Source organism: Lathamus discolor, chromosome 5 (genome assembly GCF_037157495.1).
Source record: "Lathamus discolor isolate bLatDis1 chromosome 5, bLatDis1.hap1, whole genome shotgun sequence".
Classification (NCBI taxonomy): Eukaryota; Metazoa; Chordata; class Aves; order Psittaciformes; family Psittacidae; genus Lathamus; species Lathamus discolor.
The window spans coordinates 34,228,381-34,246,420 of record NC_088888.1 but is presented as its reverse complement, the minus strand read 5'-3'; the positions used below and the strand labels follow the sequence as shown (position 1 = coordinate 34,246,420).

The 18,040-nt window shown below is 45.2% G+C and overlaps 1 protein-coding gene across 4 annotated transcripts in view; it reads left to right on the top strand.

Annotated features, from left to right (window-relative positions):
- Nucleotides 1-18,040, top strand: part of PGBD5 (piggyBac transposable element derived 5) — a 116,153-nt gene that overhangs the window by 62,135 nt on the left and 35,978 nt on the right. The window contains exon 7 of one of the 4 annotated variants that reach the window (XM_065680308.1): nt 906-1,025. The exons of 1 other annotated variant lie outside the window; for it this stretch is intronic. In XM_065680308.1, the coding sequence (XP_065536380.1) occupies nt 906-1,025 (120 nt within the window). Of the gene's footprint in view, nt 1-905; nt 8,815-18,040 lie in introns of those variants that run through there. 2 more of the 4 variants (XM_065680307.1, XM_065680306.1) reach the window with 2 other exon arrangements.

The window sequence follows — 18,040 nt, the reverse complement described above, 5'->3', positions numbered from 1 at the left end:
GCAAGAATAGCAGTATTGAAGCTTGGCTGTGGGAATAGTGAAGAAGTACAGAAGATTTCAGGAACTAAAAATTGAAAAGAGAGAAAAAGCAGCAAGGATTTTTCTAAGCCAGTTCTGGGCAAGGCAGCAAGAATTCAGTAGAAGAGATGAAAGAGGAGGAGGTGGTTGCTGGAGACTGATGCTGGGATCTTATCTGAGGAAATCAGTATGAAAAAGAGGTAAAGTAGTAGATTTAAATGGTTCCTAAAAAAAAATGAAAGTAGGAAAGTTGAAAATCTTATGACCAAAGAGTGGTCCTAGATTTAGTCACAACCTAAATATAAGGATGTCAATCCTTTCTAGTTCTACCTTGTGGATTATTGCTCCACATACCAGCACTGCACGCTCTAGCTCTACCCCCACATCCTCCCACCTGCTGTTGACAGCAGCAGAAATCATTCTTTGCTTGCAACAGAGATAAACAAGAGGAGAAGCATCAGCAATCTTCCCTAAACTGTAACATAATGTGCCTGAGGCATTTATTTTAGTTACAAATTGAAGAGATTGAGACCCACAGCTCCCATCACGTGAATGTTTGTCATGGGTAAGCTCAAGGAGTCTGTATCGGTGCTCTTACGTGGAATTCTGTAGAGGAGAGTGTTTCTGAGGCTTTGCTTCTGAGAGCAAGGAAGTTTCTTCTTTTAGACACTACTACACGTTCCCAAAATTGTGCAACTTAACTGTAAATGGCTGTCAAATACTTTGTACAAAAACTCTTTAAGATGATACTTGCATTAGGTATAAAGTCCTGGGCCTGCTTCCCCTTTGGGACTGCAGAATCTCTGCCTGGGGTGATTTCTTTCATCCCAGCTGGAAGTGTTTGGCTGAACAGTGCTTTTCCCTCCCCTTCTCTCTTGGCTTTTTAGGTATTTCATTTCTCACAAACCAAACAAGACCTGGCAGCAAGTATTCTGGTTTGCCATCAGCATCGCTATAAACAATGCCTACATCCTCTACAAAATGTCAGAGGCCTACCATGTGACGAGGTATAGCCGCGCACAGTTTGGGGAAAGACTTGTAAAGGAGCTTCTGGGCTTGGACGACACCTCACCCTCCCATTGATGCATTGCTTTTGGTGGCATAGACAGGGGCTGGAGGGTAAGCAGAAAGATACTGCACCTGGAATGACAAAGCAAGGAACTTGTGACACCACCAGTGCTGTCGTCCAAAAATGCCAAGTGACGCCACTAGAGAGGTGGAAACTCTGTTCTAGTAGGAGGGAGCTGGATGTAAACATGTCCTGCAGAAAGCACCACTGGAAAAGCTGGCACAAAATTGCATACGTGAATGCCCTGTGGTAACCTGTACACCAGAAACAGACTTATATGAGTTGTCATCTCAATACTATGTGTTGAACAGAGTCATCTTGTAAAGTTCCTCTTGGGCTAAGAGCTTGTCATAACCTCACGTAGCTCAGCAGTCCTAGGAGGGCATTACAGAAGACTCTCTACCTTGCTTGGAGTTATTAAATTCTGGGACAAGTAATGTAAGTCTGCACCATGAGCTGGGGTGGGGAGTGTCTGCCATCCTGTAAGGCATGCTGCTGTCCTCCCAGTGTGCTAAATGAAGCAGTTCAGATACAAGAACACGGAAGCAAGCATATTGACAAACACAACCTTCACAGGCAGGCAGCCAGGAAGTGAGGACCAGTTAAGACTTTTCTTTCCTTTTATGTTTTTTTTTTTTCTTTTTTTTTTATTAATGTAATGTAAGGCAATTTGATCCCAGTTAGAACACAGCAAAATTAGAAGAAACCAAATATCTTAATGAAACTAAAATGGAAATAAATTACATTGATTTTCTTTTTTAACCAGGATGAGACATTTTATACAGTATTACTCACTGTTTGTTTGTGTAAGTATTAAACAGTGAGTAAACCAGTAAGTAATACTGCCTCACGTCTTAACTGCCACAGTCTGTGTACAGGTGAGAAATCAGAGTATATCTTGATTTCAACTGTATCTTAAATGTTGCTTAAAAATCTAATGTAATGGACTGTTAAGTTTTTAGGAACAACAATTTCTTTCTTTTCCTTGTGTAACTGTCAAGACTTTTTTTGGTCCATTTTAGGACTCCATTTGGCACAGAGTTGGCAGGAAAAAAATCACTAATAGCAGTGTGTTTCCCATTATCACTGTGGGGTTGACTGTAGGAATTCTTATTAGAATTCGGGGCTTGTCACAGTAGTTGCAATTAAGCGAATTACATGTTTAGCAAAATAACATGGCATTGTGTTTTACAAAAAGGAAGTAGTCCAATCGCAACCAGACCTTAAACCTTCCCAAAACAGAGCAAGCCCAAACAGTTCTCCTTTTCTGAGTAACACTGTAGAGGACAAGCATAGTCATAAGCTGGTGCCCAGGGTTGAAACACCACATTTTGGTGCTTGTGGAATCTGAAGGCTGCTGAAGCTTTGAAAAATAATGCTGAGAGACATATGATTGAAACTGGGGAGAGTTAATACTGAGGTGAAATACTACCTTGCCGCCCTCCATGTTACTGATTTCAGTCCACAACTCAATCAGCAAAAAACCCTGTATTCCAAAGGTTAGCAGTAATGGACACAAAATAAGAAGAGCATTAACTTACAGGGCAAAAACGTGTTGCTTAGAGGACCAGTTGGGTTTAGGTGCCCAAACCTGAAAAGTTTTACCAAAGAATGACTTGGGTTGATTCAGAAGAATTGAGTGATTGATTGGTTTCATCAGTGTAATCCTCATCAGGGTATATGTATCTATCTGGCAAGAGCCAATAGAGGGTAATCAACATGAATTTGAGAACTCTTCAGGTTTCCTCGTTATGTGATGTTCAAATGCATAGCATGTAGATCATAACGGGAAAAATCCAGCACAGGTTAGTGAATTACTGACTAGCCCAAAGCACATCTTTGCACTGACATCTTTCCACAAAAGTCTTATTTGTTTGGAGTAGGCTTAGAGGCAGATCTCACCTGGTTGCAGGGAGATTAAGGGGACAGCAAACTGGTGGTTCTGCTTGCAATGCAGCCTGGAGACTGTCTCACATGTCCTGCTGTGCCTGCCAGCTTCACGATGTACAGAAATGGGTATCCTAAGCATCCCATTCTACTTCTCAGTCTGCAAGGTCTCCAACAAGGAAACATGAAAGAAAGGACAAAGCCTTGTGCACTGAGGCCTCCAAGCCTCAAAAAGGAGAGGGTTTGTACCACTCTAGTCCTTGGCAGTGTCAAGCTGCATAGGAGCTCAAGGATGAGTTGAAGACTTCTTGGCCTTGCAGACAACTAAGACCACCCCTCTTCACACTGAGTGAGTGTGGTAGCTGGTTTGTGTCAAGTATTCAAAGGGAGAGAGGAGCTGGCATGAGAAATGAAAAGCAATGCTCAGCAACATAAGCCTTCAGTTTCCTTTTTCTAGGGAATTCCACAGAGGTACCTAAAGGCAAATAGTGTTCTTATTGCACCCTGCTTCAGACAATACCAGCCTGTATTGAAACAGGAAGAGTAGCTGCACATTCATTATGTTCTATAGATGTATATGGTAGTCAAAATTGGGGCAATAAGGAAAGGTCTGGCTTGAACTTTGCTGATGGGACAGCTTGAATGAACAATGCAAATGTTTCCTTGCAATTCCCCACAATGCCAGAGCATTTGCAAGGTGCACATTCCGCCAGCAGATACGGCAAGGTTTGCAGGACCTCCTTGGAGCCACTTGCCACTTCTGAGGAGTCAGCATAGTATGTTCCAGCTGTCATAGCTCCGCGAGAGAGATCTGCAGCCCTTGGCCAATAGCTACATTGCTATATGTGCTTAAAGGTTTGGATCTCAACCATCCTGTACAGAAAATGCCTTTTCTTTTTCAGGTGGCAGTTGGTCCAAGTCCTTGGAATGTTTAATTTTCCACTAATGTATGCTGTTACTTATGTGCATTACTTGAGCTAAAACCATGAATTCCTAGTTTTTTGCCTCAGGGACTGGGTCCTGAGTAGTTTTCCCTAGAATTGGTGTTGACGGGGGATTACACAGTGGCTGACTATTACAGGGAAGATGCTTTAGTCTCCTTTGTAAAGGAGAAAAAAGAAGACAAAACTATAGCTTTGCAATGAATTTGATTTTCTTAGCCTTAACCATCCCTCATCATTTTGAACTGGTGCCCTAAACATGCACTGACATTACATAAGTAAGCAAAAATATTTATATATATTTATATGTGCAAACTGCCTGAATTTTGGCTCTAAAAGCCAACAAGAAAAGCCACCAAAGCGTAGTCTGTATCTGCAGATAACTATTCCCACCTCATCTTCTCCATTTATTGGCTGAGAGTGGATAGGGTTGGGGAAAGTTATAATTTCTCCTTGCTGAAAAAGCATCTTGCACTTATTCTATGTTACTACAAACAAGGCAAAGTAGTTAAGGAAGAAACTGCATCACTTTTAAAAGGCAAAAGTTTTTTAACTGCAGCTCAGCTTCTGTACTATTTACTTTAGTGCAAACTGGCTAGCTCAGATTTGTTTCCCCACCTGCTTGTAACATTAAAGCTTCTCCCTAGTTAGAGGGGAAAAAAATGAGGGGCTAGGCTCAAAGTAGGGCAAGGATGCTAGTTATAGTGTGCACGCACATGTGTTAGTTGTGCAATGGCTTATGAAATGATAGCAAGTTTGGGTTGTTCGGGGGATATTTTCTGTATAGACTGGAGATAATCTGGGCAAGAGATCTTAAAGCTCAGCAGTAGCTAAAATGCAATGGAAATGCCAACCAGGTCAAAGAGGAATATCTCTAAATTGTTCCAGGGGGGGGAAATAAATGGGTTGTAGCTGAAGTAGACCAGGGAGCAGCAAGGCTCCCTTCTCTCCTGTTGAACTGAATTTTGAGTCACACATACTTCTGAAAACTGAAAATTACTTGTGGCATGCAAACTTTCTTTCATAGAATCAAGACCATGAGTAAGACATACTGACCTCCTTCTATGCACGGTATTCCCTTCAAGAAGTGTCTGTCTTGCCCCAATCCATTCTTGGAAAACATTTCTTCTCCCGGTGTGTAATATAATACTCGCTAGAGCTTAGAAGCCGCTGTGAAATGGTTTACATGGCTGTTGTCTCAGTTGAAAAATGCTTCAAGGGCTTGCAGAAACTCTGCCATTTCTTACTTCAGCCCATTTGTGCACTTGACACTAGCGCGCAATTTACAGTAATCTCATCTCCATTTTCCACTTCTATTCTCTAACCCCAACCCTTCTACATTTACAACGTAGTCAGAGAATCCCAATTTGCGGAAATCTCACTATTGCTAATGGGTACAACTTTATTTTCCTCAGACAATTCCTAGAGAAAAATGAGTTTAGTCAGTTTCCAGATGACATTAAGGACGGCAATTCAAAACAGTGTTTCACTTCTTTACCTCCAGCTACACTTTGGCTGAAGAGGGTTTTTTCCTTATTTAGCAATCTGCCTTGAGCTGGTGAGTAGTGAAAGAAGCCTCCAATATCTCAGTCTTACATGTCTTAGTGCCCTAGTCCTGGAGCTGATTTTAGTGATGAGTGGGGAATTCTGTTGCACTGATAATTCTGTACGTCAGTGCCATTTTCGGCACAAGGATTGCAAAGTGCTATATCAACCTCAGCACTCATGAGGTTTCATTAGCTCCTTTCCCTTCCCTAATCAGAGACTGAGGCACAGCGCAGGTAAGGGAGCTATGAAACTGTAAAGTGGAGTTTGCACTCTTGCTGATTAAGCCCATGCTCTGCATTATCAGTGACTTGGTTCTTGTTCACATGCACTTTTCCAAACTAGAAATGAGAGCATGCTGAACATCCTTCCATCATGAAGGTGGCAGGACTTTGTCAGCACAAGCGCCATACTCCATATACGTGCGAGTCAAAACCAAGTGGCGCTGAAGGTGAGAGAAAACTGGGAAAAACATAGCAGTCCAGCCTGTGTGAGGAGCTTAGAGGAGATAAATGGAGACTCTGAAGCTCTGCCATAGTCCAGTAATCAATGTGAAATTCAGACAAATAATTACTGAGACTCACCTGAGAAAAATCCCTGAGGCTTAGCTGGAATACAAAGTCTTCCATTCATCTCTCTTGTGCAGTTTGTCATGGCACTTGTTGCTAGGACAGGACCTCATCTCAGTCTGGTTGAGAAAAACATTGACGTGACAAAGCACTGTTAGCAACATTTCACAAAGGTGACGAACTTTAAGCTCCAAACATGCATATATTGGACCTATCATTACTTAGGATGTTTTGCACAGACACATCACATCATCATCTGCTCAAATGCAAGCCTATCCCAGTGCTACTTGATAAATATTCCTTCTTGTTCTTCCCAAACCTACCTTTGTTTCCAGAGGCATTATGAACTGGAGCAGCCCCTTTATTGCCATCTCACTGCTGGGGAACAGTTGAGAGGTTCTGTGCGTTGTACAGGAATGATCTCTTCTTTCTTCTTTTGAGAGACGGCTCTGTGACTTCAGAAATCTAGTTCTGGAGAAATTTCCTTCTCGATGCTTTCCTTTGCTTCCCACCATCCAAATTATCCCACCAGTTCTAAGTCAGTCTGGAAGAGGTGACCACAGCGAGTTGGCTTTTCAGTTTACTGCTGTAGTGTTACTTTGCTGACCCTTTCTGCTATTTTGCAAATCTCAGATGAAACAGGGTATTGGTTCTGAAGCCTGTACTAATTGTAATCACTGTGAAGGTGTTGCTTTGCCCCATTAGTGCTGCCTCATCAGGTTTGTATGGAGCCGAAACAGGTAACAGCATCACCGCACCCACTGTTCCCATGGGAAGGGCTGTAACGTTCCTCAGCTCTAGATCCTCTTGATGGCTGCCGAAGAGGAGGCTTTGACATATCTGGGCAGGTTTTTAATGTTTTTGTTTTGTTTCTTAAACCCTTCCACTCTGGTGGGTCTGGTGAACAGCTGTTAGGTATCACAAAAAGGCCTTAAGTGATAAATCCCTTTTGTATCACTCTTCAGAAGTAATTAGAAGCTTGTATTAGATGTGTAGTGCAAAAATCTTACCTATGGAGACATCACTCTGCAGAAGTTCTCATTTGATGTCACTGCAGCAACCCCTGAATGCAATGTTAGGGGAGTACCTGGATGAAGAACTTAGTGGGAAAGAGCCCTGCAGGGACCTGATTGGATAAACACAGAGGGGAGAGAGGAGTGCAATTTGGGATCCAAGCTCCTTGGACAAACAGACTTCATAGTCAAGCTACTGTCAGTAGTTTTACTAGGGAAGGGAAGAGGCCAGGCCCATACAATTCGCTCCCAGCCCTGGCAACTCTGTCTCTAAAAATAAAACTGGCAAATGCTGTCACTGTTCAAGTACTTACAGTGTGACCTGGACTTCAGAACAGAGCATTTTGACTTATTTTCACTAGTTACCAAAAAAAAGAAGGACCCCAAAACCTCCACAAACCGAAAAGCAAAGCCCTGTACACTAAGTTCATCTGTTCAGAAACCCTGACCCACTTGGTGTCAAAGTAACGTTGTGGTCTTGTTCTCCAATTAATGTGTCAAGGTGCATGCAAAAGGTGACTGCTGAACAGTTCACACCTCTCTGTGAGACGGAGTTAACTCGTTTGATGGAAACCAACCTGCAGGTCTCTTTGTGACTTACTTTTGCAACCTGGATTTTTCTTCTAGATACAAACCAAATCTCAGTACTGACACTAAAAATAGCTTGACCCCATGGTCTGGGGTGAGATTGGAGACGGCAAAACTCAGATTTATGCCAGAGATTAGTCTGATCCCACGTAGGTGAGGCTAATCCACGCAGTCTGACAACAAGGAGGATCTTAAGGGGAACAGTGGGTTTGGGAGGCAGGGGAAAGTTCAGAGTTTGGGCATGCAGAGGGAGAGGAGCCAGGTGATCCCTTCCAACTCCCATCTTTCCAGCATGGGTACCCCCACCCCCCCTCCCCCCCTTCCCCTGCTGCTTTTGAATTAAAAAGGAAAAGCTGATGTTTAGCACGAGTCTGCACAGCTGCTTTAGCAACCTGAACCCTGCTTTAGCTACATCCCTGTCCTCCCTCCCTGCATTTTGCCTGTACTATACATGTTCAGTAGTCATAAACCCTGGAGTCAAAGCACCGCCGCATGTCAGCACAGCATGGAAGCCACAGGCTGAGGAAGCGCCACGGTAGAAACAGAAACAATGGGGATTCTGGATAAAAGGACGTTTCATAGGCTTGATTTTCAATACGTGCAACTTACATTCCACCAACAGCAGTGACGGCACCAGACGCAAAAACAAGCCCTAGCTGGCTGACAACTTCACAGGTGACTCCACTGGGCTGTGCGCAACATCAGCGGCTGCAGTTCTGTTGCAAAGTTCCATATTCTTTATCATTCTGGAGATTTCTGTTGGCAGTGTAAATCCCAGTGGTAAAGCATTCACTGCAATGGCTTTTTTCTCCCTTCCCTTCCCCCCCCCCTTGGTTTTTTTTTCTTTTAAAGACTTCTCAGAGCAAATTCATAACAGCCAAGTCTTTTCGGGAAATGCAGGTGCGTGACCTCTTCACGGTGAGAGATACACAACTGCGTTTCTGCATGGGACAGGGAACTACTTTTGTGACACCAGTTTTGTTCTACACAAAGGCACGCTTGCAATAAATTTTTACAAGTTTTGTACACCATGAGCTAAATTCTGAGTTCCAAAAATGTGAAGTGTGGCAACAATAACAGAATGGATTTATAGTTATCACTCTGATCTCTTGTCATGTGATTTTATTTCTTCAACAAAGTTTGTTTACGATCAACAAGTTTGAAATACAGTCAGATATATATTACCGGGTGCTTTTCTGTCTCTTTCTTTGCTGGCATAGATGAGCAAGATGTGTGCTCATCCTCTGGGTGTGTAGGTGAAAGGATAGGGAGAAAATACTGCTGTCTATCTAAATTACAGGTTCTCACTCTAAGCCCATTAGAAGCAAAAGCCTGACATCTTTATCCAGTCACTGAGTTCAAGGTCATTTTCTTTAGCAAGAACTGAGTTAAATAAGCCTTTCAACATGGTCTGCACACAGGCGTTGAAAGCGGTAGTTGCCCCCATGTGCGTCCCGACACCCAGCTGGGATGCGCCCCAGCCACCTCAGGGCAGGGATGGGTGGACACAAGGACACCGGCAGCTATCCCAGGTCTCAGAGATACCTTGTCTGTGCTGCTCTGACTCTTCCTGGCAAGGTTTGTCTGTACCACCAATGGCAGCCACCCAAAACCACAACCGACCTACTTAAATCAGTGTCATTTGTAGGCAAAACCAGACATGCATCATCTGGGGTGACCCATTTCTCCAGCTCCGAGTTGGCAATTACTATGACCTGGTTTACACCTTAATACACAGAGGAAGCAGAAACCTTGCAGGGGAACACGTAAGTGGGGTTCCAGTGGGTCTTTGCCGACAGCCACAGTAGAGATGCCCCTACTCTTGGGCCTGCCTCTGTCCTTCCCCCGTGGCCACAGAGCCATCCACCGGGGACCAGGCTGCAGAGCATCCTGCAGGTACGTGTGAGTGCAGCTCAACACTGACCTCTTGCTGTGATCTCCCAGGTGTCTGGGGTATCTGGTTTGCTCAGTGTTCCTTCGTAGTAACTTGAGTTTTCCACAGAAAGAAATTCAGTTTACATCTAGGTTGTCCAAAGAAAATTCTTGCAGATTTTCAGGGAAAATAAAACAGTAACAGAAGCAAGCAGCAGCGAGCCCCCTGACCTGTTTAACATCTTTGTAGACCCAATCCCTAGGGAGGTGACTTGTTTTATTTAAGTCGCTTAGCTAACAACAAAAAAGGGTGAGGGCAAGAAATTCTGGCATGTCCTGCAAAGCCAAGCTCTCAGAAACCTTTTTAGCATGCAGATATCTGAACTGACAACCCAGAATGTGCTGGTCTGAAAGACAGGCTGGTCCCTTCACACAGTCAGCCTCTCCACACAGTCAGCCTCTCCACACAGTCAGCCTCTCCACACAGTCAGCCTCTCCACACAGTCAGCCTCTCCACACAGTCAGCCTCTCCACACAGTCAGCCTCTCCAAGAAATGGGTTCCTTTTCTGGTTTTGAGACATCGCACCCATGATCAAGCAGCAATGAAATCACAGTGCTTACCTGAAGCACACTGTGGAGGCTGGCACATCCCAAATGGGTGCTGAGGCTGGAAATGTGTAGGTGCATCATGAGGGTGGTGGATTAGCAGGAACACAGCCTGGCAGGTAGCAGGGCTCCCCAAGATGTGAACAGCCACACACAGCATGGCACTGGCACCCGCGGGTGGCTCCGTACATCACTGCATCAGCACACAGAGGCAGGAGAGACCTAAGGAGATGATCACAAGCCCCTGCGGTGAGACCAGCCGCACAGCAGGCAAGATGTTCCGCTGTGTCATAAACCAAAGCAGAACGGCTTTGGGTTCACTACCATGGGTGGAGAGCCACCCCGAGCAGCACATCGCTTTGCTCCCTGGTCCCTGGATGTGCCGTGACGAGAGCTAATGCTGTGTGTAATTCGGGTACAGGACCAGAGTTGTCAAAAAGCAGTGCAAATCAGCTTTACACACTAACTAAATAAAACAAGGAATTTATTTTGTGGAATTATGAAATCTAGGATCTGATTAACACTGAGACACACACGCACATAACCTCAGTGCTGTCATTTAAATCAATGCCATCCATTCAGATCAGGCCAGGGCCTGCAGTAACTCAATCTCCTGTGAAATTATCCTCAAGAGAATTTGCAATTAATAATTCCAGCAACATAATCTTTCTTAATTAAGCCAAACTCAATGCTCCATTTTGTGGTGTTTTCCAATATCCTGTTCCACTTGCCCCTCTGTCCCTAGAGAGGGGCAGAGAGAAGTTGCCAAGTCACAGCCCCTGCAGAGGAGAATAGCCCCAGCCATAAAGTCAAAGCACAGGCACTCCCTAAAGCACTTTCACCCGATACTTAAACAAGCACTTTACAGGCAGTAATGAACGGCATCTCATCAGACCCCTGCAAAGCGAAGCCATCTCAACTCTCTTCAGAGACCATCTCTGCGCTCCAGTTTCCTTAGATTACAGCACAGATCAGATGCTCTGCCAGCCACAGTTTGGTCTTGGGAGTGAGAGCTTAAGAAAGGCAAAAGGGGACGAGAATCAAGGAGCCAGAGAGCTCCCCGCCTCTTTCAATGTTCCCGGTTCCCCAGTGAGGGCTGGGATGGGACTCCCCAGGAGCACTTGCATCAGAGAAGTGGCACGGGATTCAGGTATTCTACCAGCTTCAGCTCTATTGCTTTTCAGAATCTGTTCCCTGTTACAGGTTTTGCCTGGGAACCGGCAATCCTTCCTTCATCCAAGGAAAAGCAGCAGCAAAGCAGGTTCTCAGGCTCCTGGGGAATTCACGATCCACAAAACTGGATGAGAATAAGCTCCCCTGAGCAGTCAGGCTCACCCAGTGCAGTGCAGCCCTCGCCCCACACTGCTCATCTTCTCATTCTGCCTCTGATCCACCTTTTTTCAGTCCTCTCCGTTACCATTCCCAACAACCCGCTCCCAGTACAGAGCTACTTCTGAGACTGTATGGAAGACATTCATCCCAGCAACTAGCCTTGTATAACACTAGTACAGCATAACATCTTTGTGTTCACAAAATCACCTTTGTTTTGCTCCTATCCCACGAGAGCAGGTAGAGCTCTGCTCCGCTGTGAAAAGCAGTTTCAAAAGTACCACTGCAGCGTTACACAGTTTCTGTCTTTTCGGGCACCAGATACGGTCAAGTATTTACTAAACCGAATATGGAGACTAGCCACACTCTGCAGCCAGCCTGAGCAATCAGTGTGACTGAATACTGCAGGTCAGGTTTAATAAACTGTGTGAAAGCAGAGCGATACTAGCACTTCTAATGGAGATTTGTCACTGCAGCCGGGAGCTTGGTGCGTGTGACCCTGGAGAAGCTCCGACCTACCTGAAAGGTTCTTCAGCAGGACTCGGACCAGCTGCTAAACATCTGTATTCCTTACAGGGGTCTTGGTCAGCACAACAAACAGACACCAGATTAAAATCATCCACACCCAGCAGCGCTCTCTTACCTGGGGTGGCAGCAGCCAATTTCAAGGCATTGTGCACCACAGTGATTTCAGAAGCTGCTTTTACATTGCATAAAATGCACTTATCTTCTGCCTGGGCTGGGGCAAGTACGCACACACCAAATGCTGACTCTCAAGAGGACTTAGTGAGTGCCAGCATCAGCTTTCTATTGTAAAAGATTCGTGAACTTTTGTTTCCACAGGCCACCATGAAGGATCTGTTTCTCAGGGTTTGCCCAATCATGGCACCACCAATGGAAACATCCTTAGAGGCAGGGTGGTTCTGCAGGCCAGCTGTACATCGCGTATCACAAATGGTTTGCAAGGCACTGGCATGAACGTTTCTCTGAATACTTCCCCAAAGAGCAGCCTGCAGGAGTGATGAGCCAGGGAGAGCAGGGGCCTGACAAAACTGGGCTCTGAGGGAGCTTTCCTGCTGCAGCCCAAACCTCAGCGGTGCTGGAAATCCTGCTCTGCAGCTATGGATGGGGAAACAACCTCACACCTGTGCATCAGGTTTAATCACCAGATATGCCAGACCCCACTCTTCTCCCCATGTGCTCGTCCTTGGTTTTATGGCTGCTGCTCCCAACCAGCTCTGCTTTTGTGCTGCAGAAACCACGTCCCTTTGATACTGTCCAAAAGGGAGAAAGCTGGAACAGAAAGGGAGAAGGAAAAAATACTTCTTCCTACTGTTTATTTTTGAACAATGAGGAGTTATTTATAACCATCATGGCTTAAGCCCAGCTGGCAACTAAGTACCACACAGCCGCTTGCTCGCTCACTCCCCTCCCCAGTTCCCAATAGGATGGGGAGGAGAATTGGAAAAAATGCAAGAAACGCGTAGGTTGAGATAAGAATATAATTGAAAGTAAAATACGATGATAAAACAATAATAATAACAGGACTAAGAATTTGACAGGCTAAGACAGCTGGGCTTGTTCAGCCTAGAGAGAAGGCTCCAGGGATACCTTATAGGAGCCTTCCAGTACCTGAAGGGGTTTAAAAGAGCTGGGGAGGGACTTTTTACAAGGACACGTAGGGATAGGACAAGGGGGAACGGCTTTAAGCTGAAAGAGGTTAGATTTAGATTAGACATTAGGAAGAAGTTCTTCACTATGAGGGTGGTGAGGCACTGGCACAGGTTGCCCAGTGAAGCTGTGGCCGTCCCATCCCTGGCAGTGCTCAAGGCCAGGTTGGATGGGACTTGGAGCAACCTGGTCTAGTGGAAGGTGTCCCTGCCTGTGGCAGGGGATTGGAACTGGATGAGCTTTAAGGTCCTTTCCAACCCAAACCATTCCGTGATTCTGTGAATAGGAAATAGAGAGAGTGAGGAAAGAATAAACCCTGCCCCACAAAAAACCCCGCAAGTAATGCACAATGCAACTGCTCACCACTCACTGACCAAAACCCAGCCCAACCCAAGCAGCGACCTGGGCCTTCTGGATAACTCCCCCAGGTTTCTATACTGGCCATGACGTGCTGTGGTATGGAATATCCCTTTGGTTAGTTTGGGTCAGGTGTCCCGTCCCTGCTTCCTCCTGGCTTCTTGTGCCCCTCCTCAGTGGCAGAGCATGGGATTGAAAAGTGCTACTTAGCAACAACTAAAACATTGGTGTTATCAGCATTGTTCTCAGATTAAAGCAAAACACAGCACTGCTTGAAAATTTACTCCGTTCCAGACAAAGCCAGGACACTAACACGCTTAGGTTCATTGTTGCGGGACAGCAGTGCCCTTTGCTAGCTGACAGAGCCTCTCCAGCAATGACAGCCTCACAGCAGCCAGCAGGGTTTCAGTGCCTGACGTAGCTTAACCCAGTTTCTCATGTGGTTAATGAAAATCAGCAGTGGGTGAGGTTTGCTGTTCAATGCACAGGCTGAAGCCCTTAGGAACGTACGAGCAGCTCTTTCTTCTTAAGACAGATATGTTTAAAAACGGGTGGTTGCGAAGTTATCTTCCCTCACTGAAAACACAGCACAACATCTCACCTGGACTGTGGGGATTTACAGCCTGGCTCACAAGTTCCCCTTCCCTCCTGTTGTCACCTCAGGGCTGCGTGACTGAGGCACTCAGTGGAGAGCACACCGCTCCCTCGGCAGGTGACCTAAATCCTGCTTTTCCTGTCAGTGCTGCAGGGCCCTGAGCGGTGTGTGCTGCCTTCCCTCCCTCCCTCCCCATCAGTTAGGTGCTCCGGGGTGCTTGCACCCCCAGCAGGCGCCAGGGGACAACCCAGGGGCATCCTCTCAGATTGGAGCAACCCAACTGCTCCACAATCCCCAGGGCTGAGGAGAATTCCACCCTGCAGAAGGACAGTCTTCAGAGGCACTGGTAGCAGGACCAGCATCACACTTGCTTACTCACACGGGTGCACACAAGCGCAGTACAGGTGAAAGAACTCTGCCCTTCTCAGCTCCTCCCACAGCACCCTGCAAGTGCTCACTTCAGCACATGTCCAGCAAGAGCATCTCTGGCCAAACAGCACACAAGTGTCCCAAAGAAGCTGCAAGAACAGCAGATTTGTAGGCCTCCGAGCTGCTCAAAGCAGCGGGGAGAAGATAGAGCAGGAGTGTTTTAGGGAAGAGTGATAAAGGTCACTATGGCGGGATATTTTGTACCTTTGGCACCTTCATACAGGCCTTGAGGATGCTCCCCGGATGGATGTGATCCTCCCAAGTCAAACTATGGCCAAAGTGCTTCGCTGTAACTTTGCAGCTGCGGCTGAGAAAAGACACAGGACTTGTGCTTGGTGTGGCTGCCAAAAGTTAATTAAAACAACAAAAGCAAACCAAGGAGAGGGCTGTGCGTATGACAGGGTTCATCAGTCGCACCAGGTAGAGCTTGTGCTTATTACATGCGTCAGACCAAGCTCCCTACAGTGAACCTTCTCTACCTTTCCACTTCCTCAGGGCTGATTTAAGAGCTGTTCTTTGTAGCCTGTAACAGCCATGAGAAAAAAAATCAGGTTCTGTTCTGCCAAAAGGAGGAAACTGGAGCGAGGGAGCCTGCAGGAAACTTGTCCTGCTGCCATCTCCGGCTTTCCTCGGGAAACCTCTGCTCCAGTGCTCTCAGTCACAGAAAACGGAGCTGCCAGCAGGGCCTACGTCCGGAGCCCTCCCACGAGGGGATCCAGGCAAATAGAAGCTCATCTCCTGGGAAAGGGAAGGCCACTTCCCACAGATAAAGAGGCGGTGTGCTGGTATGTTTAGGTGAACACAGAAATAGCCATACTGCACAGAGAAGCGCACAGACAAGCATAGTCTCTGTGGATACCTTACACTCAGCCAGCCTCTTGTACATGCAATCCCCCCAGATCCAAGGGTGATAACCTCCCCTGCCCTGAAGGGCAGCCCCTGACAGAACAGAAAGCATCAGCTCACTAACCGAGCTCTTCACACATTACAATCCATGTTGTAATTATTTGTTAAACTATTGGAAGAGTTGACAGGAAGAGAATTACACCAGCTGACGAATGAGACCTCCTAGTTCCCAAATTCATCTGTTTCCCAAGATGTGTTAAACACCTTATGAATGCGTTTTCAAACCTTCTGAAAATTGTATCCGATCTACATCTGGGCTGAATGCTCTTGCTGGAGGTCACATCCAAACAGAAGCAGAGAACTTGGAACAGATATCACTGCTGAAGATGGTACAGCTTATGCTGTAGGGCACAGGACACCTACATTCAATTTTCCCTTAAACTATGAATTTACTGACTTTGAAATACACTGTAAGATGCAGCTCTGCTGCTGCTTCTCTCACTTTGCACCTCTTTCTCTTCCCCTTTTTTTCCCCTCATCTTTCCTACCTAGACATCAAGGTACCAGTAAGCATGTCATCTCTTGTAGCTCCTTCTACAGCAGAAGCCCTGACCCTTACCCAGTGACCTAAAGATGTCACCCTCTCTTGAATAACTCATTCAGTAGGAAAAGTAAAAGCAACATCTTTATACAATTCCAAAACCAGCAGGTGAGTGGTTTGCACCATACCCCACAGAGCACACGCTGCAGATAAGACAGAGCGTTTTCTTTCTCAGGGTTGTCTAAGCCAAAGTGTTATGTTAAAAACTTTTTATCTCCCTTGCTCCCTCTTCCTCCTCTGTTGCCACTACAGGCATTGCTGGCTCAAGACTCAGATACCATCAGTAAGGCTGCTTTGGTATAAGTAATAAAAAATATAACCATCATTAAAGATATCTCAACTGGAAAGCAAAACAGAGCATCCCTCGGCTCTCTAGAGCCTTCAAAAGGCCAGCTCAACACGCTAAGATGGAGAGACAACAATAAAGTTAATCTCATCCTGCTGCTTTATTCACTTAATTGTCCCAATGGAACAGGCACCAATGCTAGCCCAGGGGAAGAGAGGCAGGATCAGCATTAACAAATAGGCTGGCTCAGCTGAGCACGGCGCTGCCACCTACGAACCCACCTCATGTCCACTTCCAAAACAAGTTGGTGGGCAGGAAGAAAGGGGGCACGGAGGTTAACAAAGTTAAAAGTGTTGTAAGTGTTAAAAGCCATGCTTGCCACAACCACACCACGACAGGCTCTTGGTAGTCTTTTTCTAACCCTCTTTTTGCCACAACGCTCAGATTAACCAAAGGTGAGGTTTAATTAATACAGGTATGGCAGAAAACAGCCATTTGCTACTTCAGATCTTTTTCATTAATAATAATAATAATAATAATAATAATAATAATAATAATAATAATAATAATACCCTTGGATTAAAAACATCTGCTGGGTAGAAATAGGAACTTGAAATCAAACAGGTCCCTCTTCCTGCGTATGGAGCAACAACATGCTGCTGTGCAGCCAGAAATCAAATTGAATGAAATCAAATCAAAAGAGCATTTTGTACCCATTCAGACAACCTCTTGGAGGGCTGTGCAGAGAGAACATCTGTGGACTGACTTTATTCCCAGTTTTTAAGCTTGATTACTAGAAGATCTTAAAATAGCTGTTAAGCTGTAAATAAAATGTGCAGTCTAACAAAAGATGCAACCCTGACATTTGTGCTCATTCCGTAATCATGGCTCATTATCCCAGACTATTTTTTCTCAGTGGTTTCTATTCATTCGAAATCATTCTGTGCAGGAACCAGCCTCTTACCAGAGTGCTCGATAACAAGTTATTGCTATGAAATTATCCATTGTATTTCAGTCTGAATTAGGACACAGGTGATGCACACATGCAACTCAGGACCATATAAATTTTATACAGTCACTATATTTAATATACATTTAAGTAAGGGAAAGGGGACCATGGTATTTGTATGCAAAAATATGGCAATTTAAAATAATTAAGGTTATGGCAGTAGCACCCCAGCCAGGAACTGGACAATGCTCTGCAGGAACCACTTGAAACAAGACAACGATCCTTACCTTAACCTCAAGTATATCATAGTCTTCTAATCTCTCCCAATACTTGTCTTCCTTTCCAAATGCATGCAGGCATCCTCTGGAAAACCGAGGATTTAAAATACATTTTTGTTTATCCACAAACAGGAACCATTAAATGTTTCCTTATAAAAGAGACATAAACACCCCTGGTTTTATGCAGTCAAGGGCAAGCAGAGTAAACCCATGAATCAAAACTGGCTAAAAAGTATGACCTGGAATTCCAGAAAGTGAATTACACTGAATGAGAAACTTTTTTTTCCCCATATATATACTTGAATATAAGGCAAAGGAAACAATGGAGTTCTGGTCCGTAGCAATGCAAGATCTGCTGAACAGTTCATTGCTGGACAGTCCATTCAGTCCTGATACTTATATTAAGAAGTTTACTGAGAATAGCATGTACAGAAAACGTGTAAGACCCTAGGGAGATACATAAGGGACAGACTGCTACAGTCAGCATTAGATTAGATGAAAAGCTTCTACTGCCAAAAGCCTGTTGTAATTATCTTTTAGTATTACCTGTCACTCACAGGTGTCAAAGGGCATTTCAGATGGAGAATCCT